Raw genomic sequence first — 26,233 nt, 5'->3', positions numbered from 1 at the left:
TAGTAAGTGTTACCTGGGTACCTTAACTCTTACTCCAGAGAATTTTTTTGTTAAAATATTCCATCTAGGGTGAATAAACTACTCTTGTGATACATCTGAACTATATCTTGAAAGCCACACAAAACTTTAGTACAATTTTTTGCCATAAAAACCCTACATACCTTTTGCACTCCTAACTTGATGGTAAAAACTTACTAACATACTTCAAACTTTTTTTTTTTTTTGACAGAAAAACATATTAAGAAACACATTTTACATCTTTACATCGTAACCCAGGGCATACATATTTATTAAACAGATACTTACTGAGCTACCTACTCTGTGACAGGACAATTGTAAACACTGAGGGTATAGTGGTGAACAGAACAGTCTAAATCCCCTGATGGTATAGAGTTTTACAGTTTAGTAGGAACAAATAAAGTTAGCAACCTATATAGTTGAATATTAAAACTTGATAATTCTTTGGAATAAACATAAATCAGGAAAGGGAGGGTGAAGAATATGGGGGTGTGAGTTATGTAATTTTACACTGGGTGGTGAGGGTGGTTCTCACGTGGGGAATATGGCTTTTGAGCAAAGACTTAAGGAGGTGAGGAAGTAAACCATGAGAATATACAGAAAAAGAATATTTCAGGCAAAGAAAACAACCAGCACAAAATACTTAATGAACAACAAGGAGTCTAATGTAACTGAAGTCAAATGAGCACTGACTGAGATGGGTCACAGAAAGAACAGTGATGGTAAGGACAGGAAATATGTTGAGGTATTTAGGCTAATGTAAGGGCTTTGACTTTTACTCTGAATGAAATGGGAAACTACTGAAGTGACAGGATACTTAAATGATTCACGTTAAAATGAATCATTTAAATAATACATACATACATAAATTTGTTAGCTGTGTTGAAAACACTTGGGAAGGGGTTGGCAGAGAAGGACAGAAGCACAGAAGAGACTAATGGAATATACTAAGATAAGGATGATAATGGTTTATGCCAGTGTGATAGAAGTGATGTAAAATAGCTGGATTCTGGATATATTTTGAAAATAGTATCAAAGAGATTTCCCGACATATTGGATACAGTTTCTAACAGAAAGGAGTCAGTAATGATCCTAAAGATTTTAGACTGAGTAACTGGAAAGATGAAGTTGGTATCAATTCAAAGGCAAGACTGAAGATGAGGACTTCCATTTTGGGCAGGTAAGTTTGAAATGTGTATCAAGCATTTAAATGGAGAAGATAAGCAAGTGGATATATCAATCTGGAAAGCCGGGAACAGGTCTGGAGTGGAAATATAAACTAAAGATATAAAACTGTGCATATAGATGCACTTAAAAGTCATTACACTGGACAAGATTACCACTGAATTTAGTCACGTGGTCACTTCACTGGTGACTTTGACAGAAGCACTAGCAATTCTTTGCTTAGATTGGGCTAAGGAGAAATGGGGATAAATAAATTAGAGACAAGAAATATAAACAACTCTCTGGGGAAAGTTTTGTTATCAAGGGGACTAGAGGAATGCAGTGATTATTAGAAGGGGAAGAAAAATAGAAGACATAACATTATGTTTGTGGTTATGCTCTACTAGAGGTAATGGTCTATTAGAGAAAAATACCAATGATGCAGGAAACACAGGGAAGAATTAGGTCAAATCCTTGAATAGGCCAGAGGGGATAAAGAATGCAATCCAAAGCAAACATGGAGGCCTGGTCTTCAATAGGAGACTGGACAAGCCATCTAGAGTAACAAAAGGAGAATACTTTTGTAAAATGCAGGTAAGTAAACAGAGACCAAGCTGGGAATTTGTAGAATTTTGCTTATATTGCCTTTATTTTGTCAGTGAAACAAAACAGGAAAGAAAGGCATCAGTTGAGAGTGAGAATAAGGGAAAGGTGCTTTAAAGGCCTGAGGAGAGGACAAGTACAAAATAACCGTTTAGGAGTGTAGATAAACCAGGTAAATATACTGTGACTGCCTAGCAACAGTAAGGGGCTCTCTAAAGACCATGGTCATGAATTTAAAGGTACACCAACACCATGATTTTATTTGTCTGCAGCCACTTTTAGCTGTAAGGCACAGAATAGATGGAGTTGGATTTATCAAAAGTAAGGATTTTTGTCATGCAGGATCTTTAAAGAAAGAGTTGGGATTATACACAAGAAAGTGATTATAATGATTAACCGTGGGATTTAACCCACTGTAAGGAAGGAAGAAAAAACATGAAAGAGGTAATCATCTTGAGCAGATGGTAGAAACAATGGATTAGAGGCCTAAGTAGTGTTGAAGAACTGCTGGAGTTAGGACACCAAAGGAAATGAGCTAGAAAGATGAGATATGGTAAGCAGAAAATCAAAGCCTCAAATTAAGATTTGAGAATTATAATTAAATGATAGGAGAATGGGAGATATAGCTGATACAGGTTGGAGAAAAAAAGACCTCTGTAGGAAAGAAATTCAAGAAACTAAGAGTCTGAGGTACTAGAAGAACCATTTACAAAGATATTTAAATTACCAAGAATTAGGATAGAGAAAGGTGAATCCCCTGGAACACGAGGTCTGAGAGGTCTGAGGGCCATAGGAGGAGAAGTGGTTCTCCTCCTACGAGAGCATTTGGTAGAGGCTGTACAGTCTCCCCACAAGCAAAGGTCCCAACAGACCCTGGAGAACAGCCACGTTCACTCATATTGGAACAAAGACACCATGGTGTGATGAAACCTGGCACTGGCTGTATGTTGTGTTCTGCCATAAGCCCTGAACCTCTGCTGCTATGCAATTACCCAAACTTTTTCTGCGGCAGGCAGGCACCTGTCTACAATCTCTGAACTTCTGCAACAGCATAGCCACATGCATGTTCCCAAGGGGCAAGCGGGCACCTGGCCATTGCCCAGCGAGACCCTCCCCCATAGGGTCAGAGGGGGTCCAAGCCACAGGTTTCTCAAAAGTGAGGGATTTGGAAACACAGCCCCATATGAGATATAATTCAGGAGGGAGCTTCCGCCTGACAGGCTGACAGCATGGACACAGACAGTGTAGAAGTAGGGAGTGAATGGAAGCCAAAGACAAAGGTGGGGTGCTTGACTGCTGGTCTGTGAGAGCACAGAGTTCCAGAGCCAGAGACTGGGAAGCTGGGTGACCCCATTTTCACCTCTCCCATGCATTCGCATAGACATGCATGCCTGCCAACCAATCCACCCCAGTAAGCTAAACAGTGCCAATTAGTGGAGAAGAGAGCCCTTGCACCAGGCTCCAACCAACTGCGCCAACCAAGCTCAGGCCCTAGGAGACCAACACAAGTCTCTCTCTCTGCTTAGTGTAAGGACTATAAAGTGCTTCACATTTAGACTTCTAGGGGAAACCGGATGTAATTTCATTCAGATTTTCTTCTGTTTCCTGGTCTATCTATTTGGTGTTTTCCCCCGCTTTTCTTTTTCTCTTATTCTTGGATACAGAAAGAATTTATTTTTATTTCCCATTTTTACAAAAATTTTTTACCATATTCTCTTGTAAATTTTTTTATTCTATTTTACTTTCTTCATTTCATTCTATTCTATTTTATTGTATAATTTTTTATTTTAAATGTTTTACCTTTTTTTTCTTTTCTTCCCCTTTTTTCTCTATTCTATAAGCTTCTTTCAAAAACCAGACCAGAGCACACCTAGCATCTAGCTCCCTTTATTTGATTTTTTCTGTTGGTTTTAATTTTGAAACTTTTATTTTTTTATTTCACTAATACTTTTCCTTCCTCCAAAATGACAAAATGAAGGAATTCACCTCAAAAGAAAGTACAGGAAGAAAGGATAGCCAGGGACTTAATCAACACAGATATAAGCAAGATGTCTGAACTAAAATTTAGAATCATAATAATAAGAATATTAGCTGGAGTTGAAAAAAGCATAGAATCCCTTTCTGCAGAGATAAAAGAAGTAAAATCTTGTCAGGACAAAATTAAAAATGCTATATGTGACATGCAATCTCGAATGGATGCCACAGCAGTAAGGGTGGATGAATCAGAGCAGCGAATCAGTGATATAGAAGACAAAATTATGGAGAATAATGATGCAGGAAAAAAAGAGGGAAAGTAAGGCAAAAAAGCACGATACAAGACATAGAGAACTCAGTGACTCATTAAAAAAGAAAGGCATCTGAAACAAAGGAGTCCCAGAAGATGAAGAGAAAGACAGAAGGGGTGGGAGGTTTATGTGAGCAAATCATAGCAGAAAACTTTCCTAAACTGTGGAAAGACACAGACATCAAAATCCAACAAGTACAGAGAACTCCCATTAGAGTCAACAAAAAACGACCATCAACAAGGCATATCATAGTCAAATGCACAAAATACACAGACAAGGAAAGAACTATGAAAGTAGGAAGGGAAAAAAAATCCTTAACCTATAAGGGAAGAGAGATCAGGTTCACAGCAGACCTATACACAGAAACTTGGCAGGCCAGAAAGGAGTGGCAGGATATATTAAATGTGATGAACCATAAAAACATGCAGCCAAAGTTGCACTTTTTTTATCCTATCCTCCCTCTCCCTAACCGAAAACACTGTAACTTGCACAATTATATGTATAAAAATATGGCCTGTTGATAAATGTTATCCTCTTTATTTTATAGATTCACACTTATAAGAATATTTAGTGTGAATCTATACCTTAGAAAGCCTATGCAGCTTAGCTAGTGTTCAATTACTTTATCAAAGAGTGAGTGACTTAAACTTAGTATGGTGCCTTAGGTATAAATAATCCGATTTTTGGAAGACAAAATGGAGATTGTTATATAAATAAATAAATGATCTTTTATGTAAAAAAAAAAAAAACAAAACATGCAGCCAAGAATTCGTTACCCAGCAAGGCTGCCATTCAAAATAAAAGGAGAGATAAAGAGTTTCCCAAACAAAAACTAAAGGAATTCATGACCACTAAACCAGTCCTGCAAGAAATTTTAAGGGGGACTCTTTGAGGGGAGAAAAGATGAAAAAACAAAACAAAACAAAAAACAAAACCAAAAATAGACCAAAGGCAGCAAAGACAACAAAGGACCAGAGAACACCATCAGAAACTTCAATTCTACAGGCAACAAAATGGCAATAAATTCATATCTTTCAGTACTCACTCTAATGTCAATGGGCTAAAGGCTCCAATCAAAAGACACAGGGTATCGCATGGATAAGAAAAAAAAGATCCTTCTATATGCTGTTTACAAGACCCATTTTATCTCTAAGGACATCTTCATATTGAAAGTAAGGGTATGGAGAACCATCTATCATGCTAATGGTCGCCAAAAGAAAGCCAGAGTAGCCACACTTATATCAGACAATGTAGATTTTAAAATAAAGAATGTAGGGGCACCTGGGTAGCTCAGTCAGTTAAGTGTCCAACTTTGGCTCAGGTCATGATCTCACAGCTTGTGGGTTCAAGCCCCAGTTGGGCTCTGTACTGACAGCTCAGAGCCTGGAGGTGCTTCAGATTCTGCGTCTCCATCTTTCTCTGGCCCTCTCCTGCTCGTGTTCGTTCGTCCTTTCTTCCTTCCTTTCTTTCTTTCTCTCCCTCTCTCTCAAAAATAAATAAACGTTAAAAAAATTTTTTTTAAAGAATGTAACAAGAGATGAAGAAGGGCATTATATCATAATTAAGGGGTCTATCCATCAAGACCTAACAATTGTAAACAGTTATGCCCCAACGTGAAACACCCAAATATATAAACCAATTAATCACAAACATGAAGAAACTCATTGATAATAATGCTATTATAGTAGGGGAATTCAACACCCCACTTACAACAATGGACAGATCATCTAGGCAGAAAATCAACAAGGAAACAATGGCTTTGAATGACATCTTGGACCAGACGGACTTAACAGATATTCAGAATATTTCATTCTAAAGCAGTGGAATATGCATTCTTCTCAAGTACACATGGAACATTCTCCAGAATAGATCATATACTGGGACACAAATCAGCCCTCAACAAGTACAAAAAAATCAAGATCATACCATGCATATTTTCAGACCACAACACTATGAAACTTGAAATCAACTACAGGAAAAAATTTGGAAAGACCATGAATACTTGGAGATTAAAGAACATTCTATTAAATAATGAACAGGTTAACCAAGAAGTTAAAGGGGAGTTTAAAAAGTACATTGAAGCAAATGAAAATGATAACAAGATTGATCAAAACCACTGGCATGTAGCAAAGGTGGTCACAACAGGGAAGTATACAGTAATCCAGGCCTTCCTAAAGAAGGAAAAAAGATCTCAGATATACAACCTAACCTTAAACCTTAAAGAGCTGAAAAAAAGAACAGCAAAAAGAACTCAAAACCAGCAGAAGATGGGAAATAATAAAGATTAGAGCAGAAATCAATGCTATCTGAAAAAAATAAATAAATTTAAAAAAATAAAAAATAAATAAATAAATAAAGTAGAAAAGATCAATGAAACAAGGAGTTGGTTCTTTGAAAGAATTAACAAAATTATAAATCCCTAGCCAGTTTGATCAAAAAGAAAAAGGACCCAAGTAAATCAAATCAAGAATGAAAGAGGAGAAATCATAACCAACACAGCAGAAATACAAACAATAATAAGAGAATATTATGATCAATTATATACCAATAAATTGGGCAATCTGTAAGTAATGGACAAATTCCTAGAAACATATAAATTATCTAAACTGAAACAGGAAGAAATAGAAAGTTTGAACAGATCCATAACCAGTAAAGAAATTTAAATAGTAATAAAAAACCTCCCCCAAAACAAGAGTCCAGGGCCAGATGGCTTTGCAGGTGAATTCCACCAAGCATTTAAAGAAGAGTTAACACTTATTCTTTTGAAGCTGTTCCAAAAACAGAAATGGAAGGACAACTTCCAAACTCATGCTACAAGGCCAGCATCACCTTGATTCAGAAACCAAAGACCCCATTAAAAAGGAGAACTATGGACTAATTTCCTTGATGAACATAGATGCAAAAATCCTCAACAAGATACTAGCCAACTGGAGTCAACAATACATTAAAAGGATTATTCATTGTGATCAAGTGGCATTTATACCTGGGAGGCAGGGCTGGTTCAATATCTGCAAATCAATCAATGTGACACATCACCTTAACAAAAGAAAGAATAAGAACCACATGATCCTTTCATTAGATGCAGAGAAAGCATTTGACAAAATACAGCATCCTTTCTTGATAAAAACCCTCAAGAAAGTAGGGATACAAGGATCATACCTCAAGATCATAAAAGCCATATTTGAACGACCCAACGCTAATCTCATCCTCAATGGGGAAAAAACTGAGAGCTTTCTCTCTAAGGTCAGGAACATGACAGGGAAGTACACTCTCACCACTGTTATTCAACACACTATTGGAAGTCTTAGCCTCAGCATCAGACAACAAAAGGAAATAAAAGGCATCCAGATTGGCAAGGAGAGTGTCAAACTTTCACTCTTCACAGACCATATGATATTCTATGTGGAAAACCCAAAAGATTCCACCAAAAACTTGCCAGAACTGACCCATGAAATCAGCAAAGTTGCAAGATATAAAATCAATGCAAAGAAATCGGTTGCATTTCTATCCACTAATAATGAAACAACAGAAAGAGAAATTAAGGGAAAAATCCCATTTACAATTGCACCCAAAACCATAAAACATTTGGGAATAAACCTAACCAAAGAAGTGAAAAATCTATACACTGAAAACTGTAGAACGCTTATGAGAGAAATTGAAGAAGACACAAAAAAATGGAAAAATATTCCATGCTTATGGATTGGAAGAACAAATATTGTTAAAATGTCGATACTACCTAAAGCAATATACATATTCAATGCAATCCCTATCAAAAAAAAACACCAGCATTCTTCAGAGCTGGAACAAACAATCCTAAAATGTGTATGGAACCAGAAAAGACCCCGAGGAGCCAAAACAATCCTGAAAAAGAAAACCAAAGCTGGAGGCATCACAATTCCGGATGTATTACAAAGCTGTAGTCATCAAGACAGTATAGTACTGGCTCAAAAACAGACACTTAGACCAGTCAAACAGAATAGAGAACCCAGAAATGGACCCACAAATTTATGACCAACTAATCTTTGACAAGCAGGAACGAATATCCAATGGAATAAAGACAGTCTCTTCAGCAAATGATGCTGGGAAGACTGGACAGCAACGTGAAGAATGAACCTGGACCACTTTCTTACACCACACACAAAAACAAACTCAAAATGGATGAAAGGCCTAAACATAAGACAGGAAGCCATCAAAATCCTCAAGGAGAAAGCAGGCAAAAACCTCTTTGACCTTGGCTGCAGCAACTTCTTAACACATCTCCAGAAGCAAGGGAAATAAAAGCAAAAATAAACTATTGGGAACTCATAAAAATAAAAAGCTTCTGCATGATGAAGGAAACAATCAGCAAAACTAAAAGGCAACCAAAGGAATGGGAGAAGATATTTGCAAATGACAGATAAAGGGTTGGTATCCAAAATCTATAAAGAATTTATCAAACTCAATACTCAAAAAACAAATAATCTAGTGAAGAAATGGGCAAAAGACATGAATAGGCACTTTTCCAAAGAAGACATCCAGATGGCTATCAGACACATGAAAAAATGCCGAACACCACTCATCATCAAGGAAATGTAATTAAAAAAAAAGGGGGGGGGGAAATACAAATCAAAACCACAATAAGATACCACCTCACACCTGTCAGAATGACTAAAATTAACAATGCAGGCAATGACAGATGTTGGCAAGGATGTAGAGAAAGACCTCTTTTGCACTGCTAGTGGGAATGCGAACTGGTGTAGCCACTGTGGAAAACGGTATGAAGTTCCTCAAAAAATTAATAGAACTACCCTACATCCCAACAATTGCACTACTAGGTATTTATTCAAAGGATACAGGTGTGCTGTTTCGAAGGGTCACATCCACCCCAATGTTTATAGCAGTGCTATCAATAATGGCCATTGTTGGCTAAGAGAACAAGTGGGAAAGAGCCCACTGTGTGTTGTGTGTGTGTGTGTGTGTGTGTGTGTGTGTGTATACACAAAATGGAGTATTACTTGACAATCAAAAAAGAATGAAATCCTGCCATGTGCATCAACGTGGATGGAAGCAAAGTGCATTATGCTAAGCAAAATTAGTCAGAGAAAGACAAATATCATATAATTTCACTCGTGTGGAATTTAAGATACAAAACAGATGAACATAAGGGAAGGGAAGAAAAATAATATAAAAACAAGGAGGGGGACAAAACATAAGAGACTCAAATATAGAGAAAGAACTGAGGGTTGCTGGAGGGGTTGTGGGTGGGGGGAAGGGCTAAGTGGGCAAGGGGCATTAAGGAAGATACTTGTTGGGATGAGCACTAGGTGTTATATGTAGGGGATAAATCACAGGATTCTACTCTTATAATCATTATTGCACTACATGCTAACTAACTTGGATGTAAATTAAAAAAAATACATACATACTGCATGACATTAAAAAAAAAGAAGACAGAGAGCAATTCTAGACCAATCAGGAAATGAGGGGAAACACCTCAATAAGTAGGTGATGATCTTTTGACATCAAATTCAAAGCTGAAGATTTTTAGAGAAGGACTGATAAAGGTCCAGAAGTGGAAGTGAGGAGCAATAAGGACACATATTTTACCAGTTAGTCCACTGTTATGATGGCTGCTAAGGAAAAGCAATGAACACGGAGAAGGCTACAAAGAAACAATGTCCTCAGGAAGGCAGATTTCAGTCAGAGGAAGATGGTGGAGGGAATGTGCAGGGAAGAGGTTGACAACAGAAGGAATTTTGCTAATAATAAAATTAGTTCCACAGGGAATAACACAGGGTCCCAGGCATTGTAGAGGAAAAGGCTAGAGACAGATGTGAGCTATGGAAATTTTAGTGAGGGATGATATGAGAATCTTAAACTCCTTGTAGTGACCAGCATAAACAGCAGGAAGAGATGTAATGAAATTAGTTGTGGTACAATCAAATAATAATGTCCAGGCTGAAAGTGTTGGAAAGCAAGGTGGGGTGCGATGTCTAGGAATCTCTCTTAACCCTACAGATGAAAGTAGAGACACATAGGGAGGCTGATCTTACCCAAGTATAGAATTCATTCTTGATCCCACTCCAAGAAGGTCCATCTTACTATAAGTATACAAGGACACTGGGATTTACTGTTGACTCATATTAGCTATCTGTTAAATAAATAAAAATACTTACCCTTACTGTTTGCAAAATACTCTGACATCTTCTATTCTATTTGGTTTTTTAATGTGGGCTATAACCCACTCATGTCACTTTACAACCCATTAATGGTTTGTAATGCATGGTCTGCAAAAATATTATGTTAGGCAATTACTCATAAGTTTACAATCTGTACAGAAACCTTTATGTTCTGAATCTTTAAAATATGTGTAAGCCCTTTTGAAATTGATGTGTGACCTTTACAGAGCTAACATGCAAGCAAAACACCTGCATACACAGGAAAGTTATTTTTACCTTTTCATCTTTCATTTTTTTACTTGGTGGATTACTGTAAATACTCTTATCATTTGGATGGTAACTACTACCTTTTGCTATGCTATCATCCATAGATTTTCCACTGAATCTTCCCTCTCAAACCACACATGGCATAATTAAATAAATGGATACTTTTATTCATTCATTCCTTCATTCATTCCACAAACATTTGCTCAAGGTACTATGATGGAGAATGCTGGGATGGGAACCTAGTTTTATACAGAGGCCTGTTAGAGAAAGTAATGTTTAAACTGAGACTTGAAGGATGAAATAGAGGTACCCATATGAAGAATTGGGGATAAAGCATTCCAAGCAGTTAAAGGGACAGGTAAAGACATAAAGGGCTTGGGCCTATTAGAAGAATTAAAAGGAGGTTTCTATGGCTGCATCATGTAAAGTGAGGGTAAAAGGAAGGCTAAAGGTTGTAGAGGTGAACAGTGGGTAAATAATGCAATGCCTTTTGAACCACGGCGAGTTTTATTTAAAGTGCAATAAAAAACTATGTTTTAACAGCAGAGTTATATAATTCAATTTATGTTTTTAAAAGATCACTCTGGCTGCTATGTGGAGAATGTAAGGAAGAACTCAAGAAAAATGCTGGGAAAACAATGATGAAGCTATTGCATTGATCCAGGCATGAGATGCTAATGGCTTGGATTAGGCAGTGGAATAAAAATACTGAAATGTGACCACAGTTGAGGTATATTTTGGAGACAGATGTTATAGCACTTACCAAAGGATTAGGTGTTATTTGAAATGGGAAAAGACTGGATGCCCATGTTTTTGTATTCATTAGTGGCTATACAGTGCTGCCATTTATTGGAGGGAAACTGATAGAGAAATGGCATGGGAAGAAAAACCAAGAGCCCCATTTTAAACATGTTAACTTAAAGATGTTAATAAGGTATGCAAGTACAAAAGTGAATTACCAATTTGGATAAATGAATTCACAACAGTATAACCTGGAAATATACATTCGGGAGCAATCAGAAAATTAATGGCATAGGAATATCAGAAATCATCTTGGGAAAAGAGTATACAGAAACTGAAAATATTGTTGGTAACAAAAGACTATGTTCAAATATTAGAACAGATAGCTTTAAGAACATTTTCAAAATAATTGTCTTTCTCTTTACAAACTACTGAAAATGCCATGTACAACTGATTCATATCCATAGGCTTCTCAGTAAATGAACAGATAAATGATACAGCTATATAAACTAATGCATTTTCGTGTTTTATTTCTGCCAAGGTTGTTGATTTACTCAGGCAGCACTTCTTTTTATTTTTTTAACCTATGTTTCAATTACAACAGCCATATAGCACCCACCAGGGGTCAGCAAACTATGCCTATGGGACAAATCTAGGTCATTGCCTCTTTATATATGGCCTGTAAGTTAAGAATAATTTTTACATTTTTAAATGGTTGAAAATTTTAAAAAAGTATTTCGCAGTATGTGAACTTATATAAAATTAAAATTTCTGCATCCATAAAGATTTATTGGAACACAGTAGCGCTTCACATTTTCACATATGGCCTGTGGCTCCTTTCACACTATGACACAGAATTGAGTAGCTGCAAGGGAGACTATATTGCCCACAAAGCCTAAAAGATTTACAACCTGTTTCTGTATAGAAAAAGGCTGCTGACCCCTAAAACAGTACATCACTGACTTAAACCTAAACCTATAAATACCTTGCTAATGTGAAATTCATGTAAATATCTTATTTAAATACTCAGAACATCTCCATATACCAAATGAACTCACATATATTTACAAGCACAATGTCTACCAGAAGTCACTGACAAAGAACTGAACCAAAAATTGAAGATTCTATGTTTATGCCTAGATACTGAAATATCAAGTTAATAACTAGTATGAAAAGATTTGATAATTATTTCTACCTCAAACATCTAAAACTTTAGAGTTAATTCATTTCCTTTCCATCTGTCCCCACTTTCTCTGTCAAAGAAAAAGTGTATGAAATATTTAATACCTGAGGCTGCTGCTGGGTCCTTAAGAATAGCAACTACTGCCTTATAATGGCAACACTTTATGAAAATTCTTAAAATACAATTCATTCCATGCACTTCCCACTATCCAAGTAAACAACGATTCTCACCATTTAAATTTTCCAAATTTAAAAAATTTGCTATTATTATCTCTGTTCTATTATCAATATTTGGCATATGTATATATACATTGTATGTGACTTCCTTTAGTACATTATTGTTCCAGGGTACTTAATGACACCCTATGAGGTTTGAGAAAAAAGTAAAGGCTCTCAAAAAGAATGCCAAACTAACTCCTATATAACAGTTAGAAATATGAAAAATATGCCATATACCGTTTTCAATTACATACCTAACTCATTCAAAACTACTGCTAGTTTATCATGAAAATGTTTTCACTTGAAAAACACTGTTTGCTGACTCTTTAAACTAAGTTACTATTTTACCAAAATCTACTTCTGTCATATGTAATAAAAACTAATAAAAACCATTTTTTAATACATCATTTAGTCAATTGTATAACTTCATATTCTTTTATTTTAGGCAATTAAGAAACTCACACTGTCTTCCACATCTCCGGTCTTCCAGCCTTTTAACAGCATTTTAGACACAGGTATCTGAAGTTCATTTTCTAGAATCTGTTTAATCTCTCCTGTATAAATAAGAAAAGACTGAATATTACTAACAAAATAATGCGATCATCACTTGTCTATATCCAGGGCTAGCTTTAATAGTAAGCATATGGTGCACAGTCAGTGACATTTCTCTGATGAATAAATAAGAAAAATTTCCATAGTCCAAACTTCAAATCTTGATCAAATTAAATGTCCCTTTGAGAACTTAGGCTTCAAGATTAATTCTGAAAAAAGACTCTACAATTAATTAACTAGTTAATTAACTGCATATCTTTTTAAAAGAAATAGTTATCAGTGATTGGGGGTAAATAATCTGTTTTAAACCAATCAACTGACAATACCACTAAATGCTCAGCATGTGGTAGGAATAGCAGGTAAAGTATAAAACTTGAGGTATTATAGAAGGAAAGCAGATTTTGGAATGAAGATTTGGATTAAAGTCTTATCTTGAAAAAAATAAAATATCCATTCTTAGGTTTTGCATCATAAAATGGGGAATAATATTGCTATTCTTAACTATTTCCAGGGCCCAAAGATAAAAAGAGATAACATCCACAAAAGCAACTGAAAAAATAAAGCTAATGTACATAATCTAGAAGAAAACTTACATTGTTTTAAAGAGAAAGGCAACAATTTCAAAAAAGAAAAAAAAAATATGTTGGATAAATAGAGAAGGCTTTAATGAGAGAGAGAAAACTTAAACTCAGCCTGAAGGAGAGTTGGTTTATGAAAGAGAGCCAAACCAAAGGTTACTCTATTCAGTGAAGACAAAAGACTTAAAGATAAAAAGCAAAAATGAACATGATGCTAATGAAAAACAGTGAGGAATCAAAGTTTTCCCAGTGCCCCACAAATCATTTTTCAGGAATCAAGTCTACATGTAAATCAATCAGCTAATTTCTGGAACTATAGATTGTTGAATCAGAATGTACAAAGATTACAAGTATTTAACTTTTATTATGTTGGTGCTAGTCTATACTTTTAGGTTCAATCCCATTTGTAATAAGTGAATGAATACTGAAAGAACTGATTATGTCATATATTAAAAGAGGAAAAATAATTCCATGCTGATAAAGGAAAAAATGGTGGCCGGTGGGGGGTGGGGAGAGGAAGCTTATGCTACCCAAGTACTATAGAAACACAGTTGCCAAAGTAAGCAATGCTACAATCAAAAACTTCATGGCCTTCGTGACATGGTTTTACTTCCCCAAAGAAAATTCCTATCTGGGCACTTTTGATTAGTGATTAAACATCACAATATATTTTACAAGCACAAACTTTATCAACCTTGGCCTTCAAAAATGTCACTGCTGATAAAATATTGTTCCGTTTATGGAAATAGTAGAAAAATGAGCCATACTTTTTATATCAAATACATATAAACATTGTATTTTCGCTTGTGGTTAAGGTTGGTATTTCTAGAACAGTACTTGTCTGGAACTGGGCTTATGCTCTTATAAGTCTGCCCAGTGCTTTCCTCTTAGAAACCGATCTTCACCTGACACCTTCCACTTAGACTCTTGGAGACACTCTTAGCATTCATAACCTAAAAGAAGTTTCTTAAAGGAAAAACAAAAAGAGATTTTAAGTTGAAGACCCAGTTACTCTTTGCAGCAAGCTTAGGTAACACATAAATAATTCCTGGTAGAAAGGAACAGAAAACAAAACCAGAATCTTGACAACAAACTGAGTTCCTCATATTTTAAAAATTTATTCTCTGTTGGTCTCAATTTCTTCTGTGACATGGGGATAATTATACTATCAACCCTTCATTGGGGTCAAATCACGTAAAGGCATGGGAAATGTTTTGTATCAGTATGTACCCAATATACACAAGGGACTATAAAAATGTTAGTTATTTTGATTGTATTAACTAAGGTAATACACACATAAATGTTTAGCATAGTGCCTGGCCAGTATAGGTTGTCAATAGACAGTAGTTATTGTTTCAGGGATATCTGAAATAATTCAGGTCAATAAAGCAGTAGAATGCAGCAAGTTTCAGAGACAGTATTCATATCTGGGTCTACCTGATACCAAAGATCTTAACACAACATAGCACTGACACTATAGCACCCTGGTATGTTACCTGAAAAATGTGAAGATAATATAGATGTCATCAAGAACAGTCCACTGAATTTGCAAACTGATAGGAGTTACTACCCAAAATATATAAAGAGCTCACAATACAACAGCAACACACACAATTAAAAATGGGCCAAGGTCCTGAATAGATATTTTTCTAAAAAAGATATACAAATGGTCTATAGGTACACAAAAAAGTGCTCAACATCACAAATTATTAGGGAAACACAAGTCAAAACCACAGTGAGATATCACCTCATGTCTATTAGAATGGCTGTTATCAAATGCCAGCAAAAATGTGGAGAAAAGGACACCGTTGGTGGGACTATAAATTAGTACAACCACTATAGAAAACAGCATGGAGGGTCCTCAAAAAATTAAAAATAGAACTATCATATGATCCAACAATATATCCAAAGGAAATAAAAACACTATGTCAAAGAGATATCTGCACCCTTATGTTCATAGCAGCATTATCTACAATGCTTCCAAAATATGGAATATCTTCCATATGGAATATCCAGTATCTTCCAAAATATGGAAGCAACCTAAGTGTCCACTGACAGATCAATGGATAAAGAGGTTATTATGCATATATACATTTCAATATTATTCAATCATTAAAAAAAGGAAGGAAATTCTGCCATTTTTGACAACATGGGACCTTGAAGGCATTATGCTAAGTCAAAGAAGTCAGACATAGAAAGACTAATAATACTGTATAACTCAACTACATGGGGAATCCAAAAAAAAAAAAGAAAAAGAAAAGAAAAGAAACTCAAAGGAAAAAGACCAGATTATAGTAACCAGAAGTAGGGAGTTGGGGAATGGGACAAAGGTGGTCAATGGTAGAACTTCCAGTTATTATACAAATAAGTACTAGGGATATAATATATAACATGATGACTATAGTTAACATTACTGTATGCTACATTCTAAAGTTGTTAAGAGAGTAAATCCTAAGAATTCCTATCACAGAGAGAAAAAGCTTTTTTTTTTTTGTATTTACATGAGATGATGGATGTTAACTAAGCTCATAATGGTAATCATTTTGCAATATATGTAAGTCATTATGATGTACACCTTAAACTTATACAGTGTTGCTTATCAATTATATCTCAATAAAACTAGAAAAAGTTTTTTTTTAAAAAAAGCCGTTGAATTCAATAGCATACTTTTCAAAATCCCAACTTAGATTATGATTTACATATAATAAAACTCACTCATGAGTTTTGATAAATATATACACCAGTGCAACCACTGCCACAATTAAGATAAAGAATATTTCCTATGTCACAAAAAGGTACTCATACCTCTTTGAAACAAAAACCTAACCCTACCCAACCATGGATCTTCTTCCTTCTTACTCTAAAGATGAGTTTTGTCTGTTATCTTTTATGTCTGGGTTCTTTTGCTCTGCATAATGTTTTTGATCTTCACCTATATTTCTGTGTGTACCAATAAAGTTCTTTTTCATTGTTTAGTAGTATTCTATTATATTGTAAGATAGGCAGCTTCTGAAATGGCTTTCAATGCTCTCCACCTCATGGTATGCATGCCCTTTGTAATTCCCTCCCTGTGAGCATGGGTTGTACCAAGTTACTTCTAATGAAGACAATATAATAATGGTGATGGGATGTGGACTTCTGAGATAGGTTACAAGACTACAGTTTCCATCTTCTTAGCACACTCTCTCTTGCCCTTTACTTGTTCACTCTGATGAAACCAACTGTCTTGTTTTGAATTGGTATATGGAGAGACAAACATAATAAGGAAGGGAGAGAAGCCTCCAACCAAGAGTGAGTGAAGAGCTGAGTCTCTCAGTTCAACAGCCCACATGGAAATAAATCCTGTCAGCAACCACATTAGTAATCGCAAAAGTGTATACACTTCCCTAATTGAGCCTTGAGGTAACATACTAATTGCAGCCTTTGTTACACAGCAGCAAAGAAAATACATATGGACAGAGCACAATGTTTATACATTCACCAGCTGATGACCATCTGGGTTGTTTCTGTTTTTTTTCCTTACTGCAAAAAAAAGCTACTATGAACTTATTGTGAAAACTCTTTTGTAAATATGTGTTGATTTTTCTTGAATAAATACCTAAGAATGGAATGTTAGATTGTATGATCAACTTTATAAAAAAACTGCCAAACTTTTCCAAAGTGATTATACCATCATGCACTCCACCAAAGTTCCCGTTGCCACATATTACTATGAATAAGAACTTTCTTTTTGTATTTTAGCCTTTCCAGTGGGCGTGGTTTTGAACTGTGGCTTTAATTTATATTCCCTGAAGATTAATAATAACTAACAACACTGGACACCTTTTTGTGTGCTTACTGGCTATTTGCATGCCTTCTACAAAGCGCTGAATAGATGTTTTATGAGTGGACCTTGCATTGTTCTTGATCTTAGGAGTCAAGAATTTAGCCTTTAATTATGAAGTATTACATTAGTTATATGTTCTTCATCAGTGTGCTTTATGAGGTTGACAAAGTTTCTTTCTATTCTTACTAGTTGTGAGTTTAGTTGTTTTGTTTTTTTAACAACATGAATGGGTATTAAATGCTTTCTCCTCCACCTACTGTAATGATCAGATAATTTTTCTCATTTATTATTCTAATATGGTGGATTACAAGAATAAATTATAAGCTGTTAAATAAGATTTGCTTTCCTGGCTAAACTTACTTGACCATGAGGTATATTATATACGTATGTGTATATTTTATTACATTTTACTGAATTCAACTTGCAAATACTTTGTAAAGGATTTCTCCCTCTATAATTGTGAGAAATATTGGTCTGTAGCTTTCTTTTACAATAATGCCTTTGTCTGGTTTTGGTATTAGAATAATGCTGATTTCACAAAATGAATTAGAAAATATTTCATCCTTGATTTATGAATGATTGCTAGTATTTCTTCCTTAAATATTAGATAGACTTTACCAGTGAAGCCATCTAATACCAGATTTTCTTTGTGGGAAGACTTTGTCAATTCAATTTAAATAACTGATGTACATCTATTCAGATTTTATAATATTCTTCTGTCAGCTATAATTTGTACCTTTAATATAATTTTTATAGCTTCTTAAAGTCTGCCAAACATTAATTTACTGGTATAAATTTGTTCTTCATGTTGCCTTACAACCTATTTAATGTCTACAGGTTCCTTTCATTTCCAATATGAATAACTTTGTGGGTCTTTTGTTCTTATTCGCAGTATCAAGTAAATTATCAATTTTATTCATCGCTCAAAAAAAAACAGCTTGAAGTTTTATTTTTTGTTCATTCTTCTTCTATTTTCTGCTTTGTTAATTTCTGTGTGTGTGTATACACATATATAATTTGTTTCCTTCTATACTTACTTTGGATTTTATTTGCTCTTTAAAAAAAAACTTTAACAGCTTTATTATGATTGACATAAAATAAACTGCATATATTTAAAATCTACAATCTCACAAGTTTTGACAAATATATTCAAAAAGTAAAACTACCATCATAATCAAGATTGTAAATTTATCCATGACCCCTGCAAAGTTTTCTTATGCCACTTGGTAATTCGTCTACACTATCCTAACTTCATCCCCAGAGAATTGAGGATTTTGATTTCTGTAACAATGGTTTATTGAGAATTATCTAGAATTTTACATAAATGAAATTGAAGAATATATACTTTTGAAATCTGGCTTCTTTCAGTCAAAGTAGTCTGAGCTTCTCTCACATTGTTGTGTGTAACAACAGTGCATTTCTTTTATTACTAAGTATAGGTATACCACAATGTTTACCCATCCACTGGCTTATGAGCATATGAGGTTTTCTACAGTTTGGTGCTTTTAGAAATAAATTGCCATGAACAATAATGTACATGTCTTGAAGGACATATGCTTTTTTTTTCTCTTGGGTAAATACCTAAATGAAGAATGGTCAGTATATTTTTAAGTTTGTAGGAAACTGCCAAACTCCTTTCCAAATTGGTTTGTAATATGATGCCCTCAAATTTATTAATCTTTTCTTCTTCAATGTCTAATCTGTTAATCCCATCTGGTAAATTTTTCATCTCAGACATCATGGTCTTCATCTCCAGATACTCAATTTGGATCATTTTTAACATTTCCAATGACTTATGATTTGAAATCTTTCGTATCTTTTTATTTTTATAATTACAATAGACATTTAAAGTAATACATTTGTAGCTCAAATGGTTCTAATTGTATGCTTCATGTTTATCCAACTTCTTAAAAAATATTTGTAAGACAGAGGCACCTGGGTGGCTTAGTCGGGTGAGCGTGTGACTTCGGTTCAGGTCATGATCTCATGGTTCACGGGTTCGAGCCCTGTGTCAGTGTCTGTGCTGACAACTCAGAGCCTGGAGCCTGCATTGGATTCTGTGTCTTCATCTCTCTCTGCCCCCACTCCTCCCCGTCCCCGCCCCCAACTAATGCTCTGTATCTCTCTCAAAAATAAACAAACATTAAAAAATTATATTTGGAAGACAGTTACAACCACAGATATCAACTCCATGATTATTTCCTTGCCCATTCTTCTCTCTCTTTTCTTTCCCAAATAACTCATTTCAGATACGGTTCAAGGTAGAATTTATACTCTTCACATTTTGTCCAATGCTCTTTAGGCACAATCTGCTGCTTCATGGTCAGGTTCAATGCTCTCTTAATGTGAAACATCCTGTTGTTGTAAAAGTTCTCAGGAAGCGTTCTTATGGTCTCTTTCATATCATCATTCCCATATATTATGCCATCTTGCATTAGCCCCAGTTTATTGAACGCTGCCACAGGCTTGATGCTGCAATCACAGGCCTGCTGACAATTTTGCTTAATGGGTGCTGAATATTTTTTGTTCCTATAAATATTCTTAGGCTTTGTCTAGGATGCAGATAAGTTACTTAGAAACAGCTCTTGGGTCTTGATATTAAGATGTCAGTAGGTTTCATGTGAACAGTATATAATCTAAAGCTAATTATTCCCCATTACGGATGCAAAAACCTTGAAGCCTTGAATACTCTATCCAAGCCTTGTAAATTATGAGATTTTCCAATATAGCTTGTGAGCAGACACTATTCCTGATAGTACTCCTTCTAAGCCTTTTGGGTGGTTTATTTAGCTGTTTTAGGAGTGAATGTAAATTCTATTCCTGTAAGTAGAAGGAGGGGAGAGAACACTTCTTGGTGCAAATGGAACTAGTGGAACACTATTTCTTAGTTGAAATTGGTCATTGTTTTTAGAACTCTTTTGTAATTAAGCAATTGAACCATAAATTTCCCTCTCAATACCACTTTGTCAGCATCTAACAATTGTTGACATGCCATTTTCCATATTAATTTAGTTCAAAATATTTTCTAATTTCCTTTGTGATTCTTTCTTTGACCCATGATTTAAAAATATGTTGTTTAACTTCCAAATATATCAGGATTTTCTAGACTTTTGATTTCTATTTTCATTCCACTGTTTTCGGAGAACACAGTTCACATGGTCTTTAAACTTTCAGTGATTTGTTTTATGGCTAAGTATATTTTCTGCCTTAATGAATGTACCAACTGCACATGAAAGAATATGTATTCTGCTATAATTATGAGGAATTTACACACTTCAAATAGGTCAAACTGGTTGATATGTTGTTCATATTTGCCATCTGTTGTTCTGAACATTAGTATGAGAAAGGACTGCTATCATCTCCAACTATGAATGTGGATTTGTCCATTTCTCATTTCAGTTCTATCAGGTTTTGTTTCATATGCTTTCAAACTCTGTTATTAGACAAGTCCACATTTATGATACTTTGGTCTTTCTGATGAGTTCCCATTTTCATCATGAAATGTCTCCATTTGGCCCTCATATTTCTTGCCCAGAAGTCTACTTCATTTAATATTAATTTAGTAACAATGTTATTAATAACATAATACTGATTACTGTTTTTACATATATATATTGTTTTCATATATATACTGTTTTCATATATTTATATTTCATGTTTATATTTATATTCATATTCATACTTATACTGTTTTCATATATATATTTCAATATTATGCTTTATATTTAAAGTGGGTTTTGGGGTGCGTGGGTGGCTCAATCAGTTAAGCATCTGACTTTTGATTTCAGCTCAAGTACTGATTTTGCAGTCATGAGACAGAGCCCTGCATCAGGCTCCAAGCTGAGCCTGGAGCATGCTTGGGATTCTCTATCTCTCCTTTTCAAAATAAATGAATAAAAACTTTAAAAAATATATTAAGTGGTTTACTTGTACACATATCATTGGTTTTCCTTTTTTATCCAGTCTCACAATTTCTACCTTCTAATAAGAATGTAAGCTAATTTATATTAATTGTAATTACTATACAGTCTTGTTTTCTATTCATCCTATTTTTTATCATCTATTTCTATCTTCATTTGAATTTATTCAGTATTTTTAGATATTCCATTCTATTTTAACCCTTGGCTTGATAACTATTATCTGTATTTCATTGTTTTAGTGAATGATCTAGGGTTTATAATATGCATTTTTAATTTAATACAGTCTGCCTTCAAATAATATAGGACTTGTCTTACAACAGTATACTTATATTTCCACACACCTTTACTTCTACATAATTCATAAACCCCACAATATATTTTTAATCATTTAAAAAAATTAAAAATTAAAAAATTTTCATATGTACCCACATATTTACAATTTCTGGTGTTCTTCATTTATTTGTATTAATCTAATTTTCTGTTATAATTTTCTTTCAGCCTAAGGAACTTCCATTAGCATTTCTTGCAGCTTTTGTTTGTGAAAAATATATTTATTTTGTCTTCATTTTAGAAAGATATTTTTGTTGGATGTAGTATTCTAAGTTAACATTTTATTCCTTCAACACTTAAAAATATCACTGATTGTCTCCTGGCTTGCATTGCTTCTGATAATAAGTCTGTAGTCATTATTTTTAAATCTCTTTCCTATATACAATGTGTCTTTTTTTCCTCACCTCTGATTAATATTTTTTGCAGTTTTATGCTTTTATTAACACAAATATGATATGCACAAAAGCCGCTTATTCATTTTCTTCACTGTGCAGCCTGGCATTGGGATTGGTGACTCTGACAGACAGCTGGGCTACTCTTCCCAAAATGGCTTTGCAGTTCTTGGAGGAGACATTATGAGCAATCTCTGCACAGTAAGATTTGTTGCACATCAGCAGCACTTCAAGCTCCTTGACGTTGTGGATTAGGAATTTCCAGAAGCTGCTGGGCAGTATGTGCTTTGTTTTCTTGTTGCTCTCGTAACCATTGCAGGGCATCAAGACTAGCCCTTGAATCTTGTGCACCCCTATTGTCAATGCTTCTAGGTTTCCACCAGTTGCACTTAATTTTGACAGACCAGTCTGACTGTTGCTGGATGAACTTCTTGTACTACTGATTTTCAGCAATTTTATTATGATCTGTCTTGATATGGCTTCCTGTGAGTTACTCCTACTTGGAGTTACTAAGTTTCTTACACTTGTCTGTGAGTTTACATTTTTCATGAAATTTGGGTAGTTTTGTGTTACTATTCTTTTAACATTTTTCCCTTTCTACTAGTCCCTCTAGTTCAGGCACTCTAATCATACATACATTAGACCACTCAATTTGTCCCCACTCAGGCTGCATTCTACCACCTCACTCCTGTAGTTTTGCTGTGTGTACTTCATTTTGCATTGCTTTTATTGTTATGTCTTCAAATTAATTGATCTTTTCTTCAACAGCATCTACCTCTTAATTCTTTTGAGTAAATTCTTTCTTAGTAGATCTTATACTTTAGAATCTCTATTTAGTCAATTTTCAGTATTTTTCATTTCTTTCCTCATTGCATTCTCGATTTCCTTTAAACTCTTAAGAATAGTTAAAACAGCTGTTTTAAAATCTTCATCTGTTAATTCTATTATTTTTGCCATTTAAGGATTTTTATTTTCAAATTTTTCTCCAAGTTATGAGTCAAACGTGGATACTTCTCGGGGCGCCTGGGTGGCGCAGTCGGTTAAGCGTCCGACTTCAGCCAGGTCACGATCTCGCGGTCCGTGAGTTCGAGCCCCGCGTCAGGCTCTGGGCTGATGGCTCGGAGCCTGGAGCCTGTTTCCGATTCTGTGTCTCCCTCTCTCTCTGCCCCTCCCCCGTTCATGCTCTGTCTCTCTCTGTCCCAAAAATAAATAAAAAATGTTGAAAAAAAAATTTAAAAAAAAATAAATAAATAAATTAAAAAAAACGTGGATACTTCTCATGTCTACTATTTTTGACTAAATGCCGTTCATTATGAAAATTACATTAATGAGTATCTACATTTACTGGTTTGCCTTTAAAGAGCGTGGAAGTTTATTCTGACAGGCCCTTAATTTTCATGCATATCAGACTGATCCTCTTTAGACTCCTTCACCACACTTTTTAGGGTGGATCTAAAGCAGCGATTCTCAAAAGTATAGTTCACAGATGCCTAGGACTGCTTGAGACTGATTGTACAAAAGTAATGCTAAGTAATATTCCTGCTACTTTATCACAAATCGAAGTAGTGGTGTTAACCTGAACTACTAGTCCTTATATCCTTTTTTAAATTTAATTTTTTTAATGTTTATTTATTTTTGAGACAGAGAGAGACAGAGCATGAACGGGGGAGGGTCAGAGAGAGGGAGACACAGAATCCGAAACAGGCTCCAGGCTCTGAGCTGTCAGCACAGAGCCCGACACGGGGCTCGAACTCACGGACTGTGAGATCATGACCTGAGCCGAAGTCGGCCGCTTAACTGACTGAGCCACCCAGGTGCCCCTAGTCCTTATATCCTTAACCACCAAATACTTGCATTAAAAAAAAAAAAGCCATGGGGCGCCTGGGTGGCGCAGTCGGTTAAGCGTCCGACTTCAGCCAGGTCACGATCTCGCGGTCCGTGAGTTCCAGCCCCGCGTCAGGCTCTGGGCTGATGGCTCAGAGCCTGGAGCCTGTTTCCGATTCTGTGTCTCCCTCTCTCTCTGCCCCTCCCCCGTTCATGCTCTGTCTCTCTCTGTCCCAAAAATAAATAAAAAACGTTGAAAAAAAAAAAAAAAGCCATGAAGTAACAAAAATGGTTACCTTTATTAAATCTCAGTGCATTTAATATTATGTGTGATGAAACCGGAAGTACCCATAAAGCACTTCTGTTACATATTAAAGTATAATCATTGTTCTGAGGAAAAGGACTTGTTTATAATGTGAGATGAACTGTGTTTCTCACAGAACACTATTTTTACTTGAATAAATGATATTACATTATGTTATTCAGACTTGACATTTTCTTAAAAAGGAACAAAGTAAGCCTGTCAACCCAAGGGAAAAATCTGACATTTTTTGGTCAATGATAAAATTTGAGGCTTCAAACTAAATCCCAAATTTTTAAAAATTTTGTATATGTTATTATGAGCTTGATAACTTCCCCATACTTAAAATACTTTTCTGTGAGATTAGTGATGGTATTAACAAATTATTGGGGCACCTGGGTTGCTCAGTTGGTTAAGCAACCAACTCTTACTCATCTCAGGTCATAATCTCAGTTTGTGAATTCTAACCCTGCACCAGGCTCCATGCTGACAGTGTGGATGGAGCCTGCTTGAGATTCTCTCCCTCTCTCTCTCTCTCTGTGCCCCTCTTGTGCATACTCACTTTCTCTCCCAAAATAAATAAACTTTAAAAAAAAAAAGTGATTTACTGATATCATATAATGCAATTTGTCAATATTTCATTTATTTATATAACTAAGTGAACCAATATTTTCCAAATGACTATTTCATGGTATTAGAAAATCATGCAGTGAAAGTAAAGATATTCCAATGAATTTTCATATAACAGAATACCACAATTTCGCTGATGTGGTTTCAGATTTTACATTGCAACTAGCCTTTAAGAAATGATCATTTACCAGTTTTGGTTGTAGTATCAAATAAGAATATCAAATAAAACTATAAGAATATAGGGAAGAGTTAAGATGGCAGAGTAGTAAGGGGATCCTAGGCTTGTCTTGTACCTGGAACACAGCTAGATCAACATCAAACCATTTTGAACAACTAGGAAATTGATCTGAGGATTAACAGAACAATCTGCATAATTTAAGGGAGAGAATGCGGCAGGTACACCTGTCTGCAGAGGTGAACTGGGGGAGAGAAGAGCCACAGAATGAAAGAGAGGAGGGATCCATTTTTTCAAAGAAGAGAAAGAGGGGGAGACTGAGCAGAGCCTCCATTCGCACAACAAAAACACTCCCCCTCAAAGTACCTAGAGAAAAAGAGTGCAAACATGTGCAGGGGACTGCACAAGAAAACTGTTCCCCAAAACAACTGATGGAGGTGGGGAGAAGCAGAGGGTTTCAATACTGCCAGTTTTTTATAAACAGCAGAACAAAGAGTCTGGTTTCCGAGGCTAGCGCCTAGTAGCACTCTGGCAAGAAAGCAGGGAGGAGGCCCGGGAGTGGGCAGCACAGACTAAGGATCCCCTGGGTCTGGCAGGGAGAAGTGGTTACCCTGCTTGGAGCACATATTGTAGAGGCAATACAGATCTCCACAGGCAAGACCCGGTAGGTGCCATAGAGCTACCCACTCACCTATAATAGAAACAAAGGCGCTGGCTGTGTGTTGGGATTTACCTTAAACTCTGAGCCACTGCTGCTACATGGTCATGCAAACATTTTCTGGGACAAGCCAGTACCAGCCACAGCAAAGCGAGACCCTTCCCCAGAGGATCACCACAGGCTGAGCTATAGGGGTCTCTGAAGTGTTGGGTTGTGAAACACAGTTGCCTCTGGAGATAAAACTCTGGAGAGAGGTGCTGCCTGGCAGGCAGACAGCTCGAACATGGATGGGGGAAGGCAGGGAGCTGACGGAACTAGAGACACAGGAGGGGTGAATGATCACTAGTCTATGAGTCCAGAAACTTCCCTATCGGGGAGACTAAGAGAACAGGGTGAAGCCACTTTCACCA

The 26,233-nt window shown here is 35.7% G+C and overlaps 2 protein-coding genes across 7 annotated transcripts in view; both read right to left on the bottom strand.

Moving 5' to 3' along the window:
- FAF1 (Fas associated factor 1) overlaps positions 1-26,233 on the bottom strand; it is a 527,970-nt gene that overhangs the window by 301,172 nt on the left and 200,565 nt on the right. For all 6 annotated transcript variants that reach the window (XM_049618584.1, XM_049618586.1, XM_049618589.1 and 3 more), the window contains one exon: positions 13,100-13,191. In XM_049618584.1, coding sequence (XP_049474541.1) covers positions 13,100-13,191 — 92 coding nt within the window. The remainder of the gene's footprint in view (positions 1-13,099; positions 13,192-26,233) is intronic.
- LOC125913473 (cytochrome b-c1 complex subunit 7-like) lies at positions 17,280-20,088 on the bottom strand. Its single transcript, XM_049618609.1, has one exon. It carries the CDS (start codon positions 20,026-20,028, stop codon positions 19,834-19,836), a length of 195 nt encoding a protein of 64 aa, XP_049474566.1. The 5' UTR covers positions 20,029-20,088; the 3' UTR covers positions 17,280-19,833.

This window comes from Panthera uncia (genome assembly GCF_023721935.1).
Source record: "Panthera uncia isolate 11264 chromosome C1 unlocalized genomic scaffold, Puncia_PCG_1.0 HiC_scaffold_4, whole genome shotgun sequence".
In the NCBI taxonomy this organism is placed as follows: Eukaryota; Metazoa; Chordata; class Mammalia; order Carnivora; family Felidae; genus Panthera; species Panthera uncia.
Note: the sequence above shows the minus strand (reverse complement) of the source record. Positions and strands in the feature narration are given on the sequence as shown.

Bases quoted from the DNA above. Each gene is read 5' to 3' on its own strand.
- LOC125913473 (XM_049618609.1), bottom strand. From the start codon at position 20,028: ATGCAAGATGGCATAATATATGGGAATGATGATATGAAAGAGACCATA.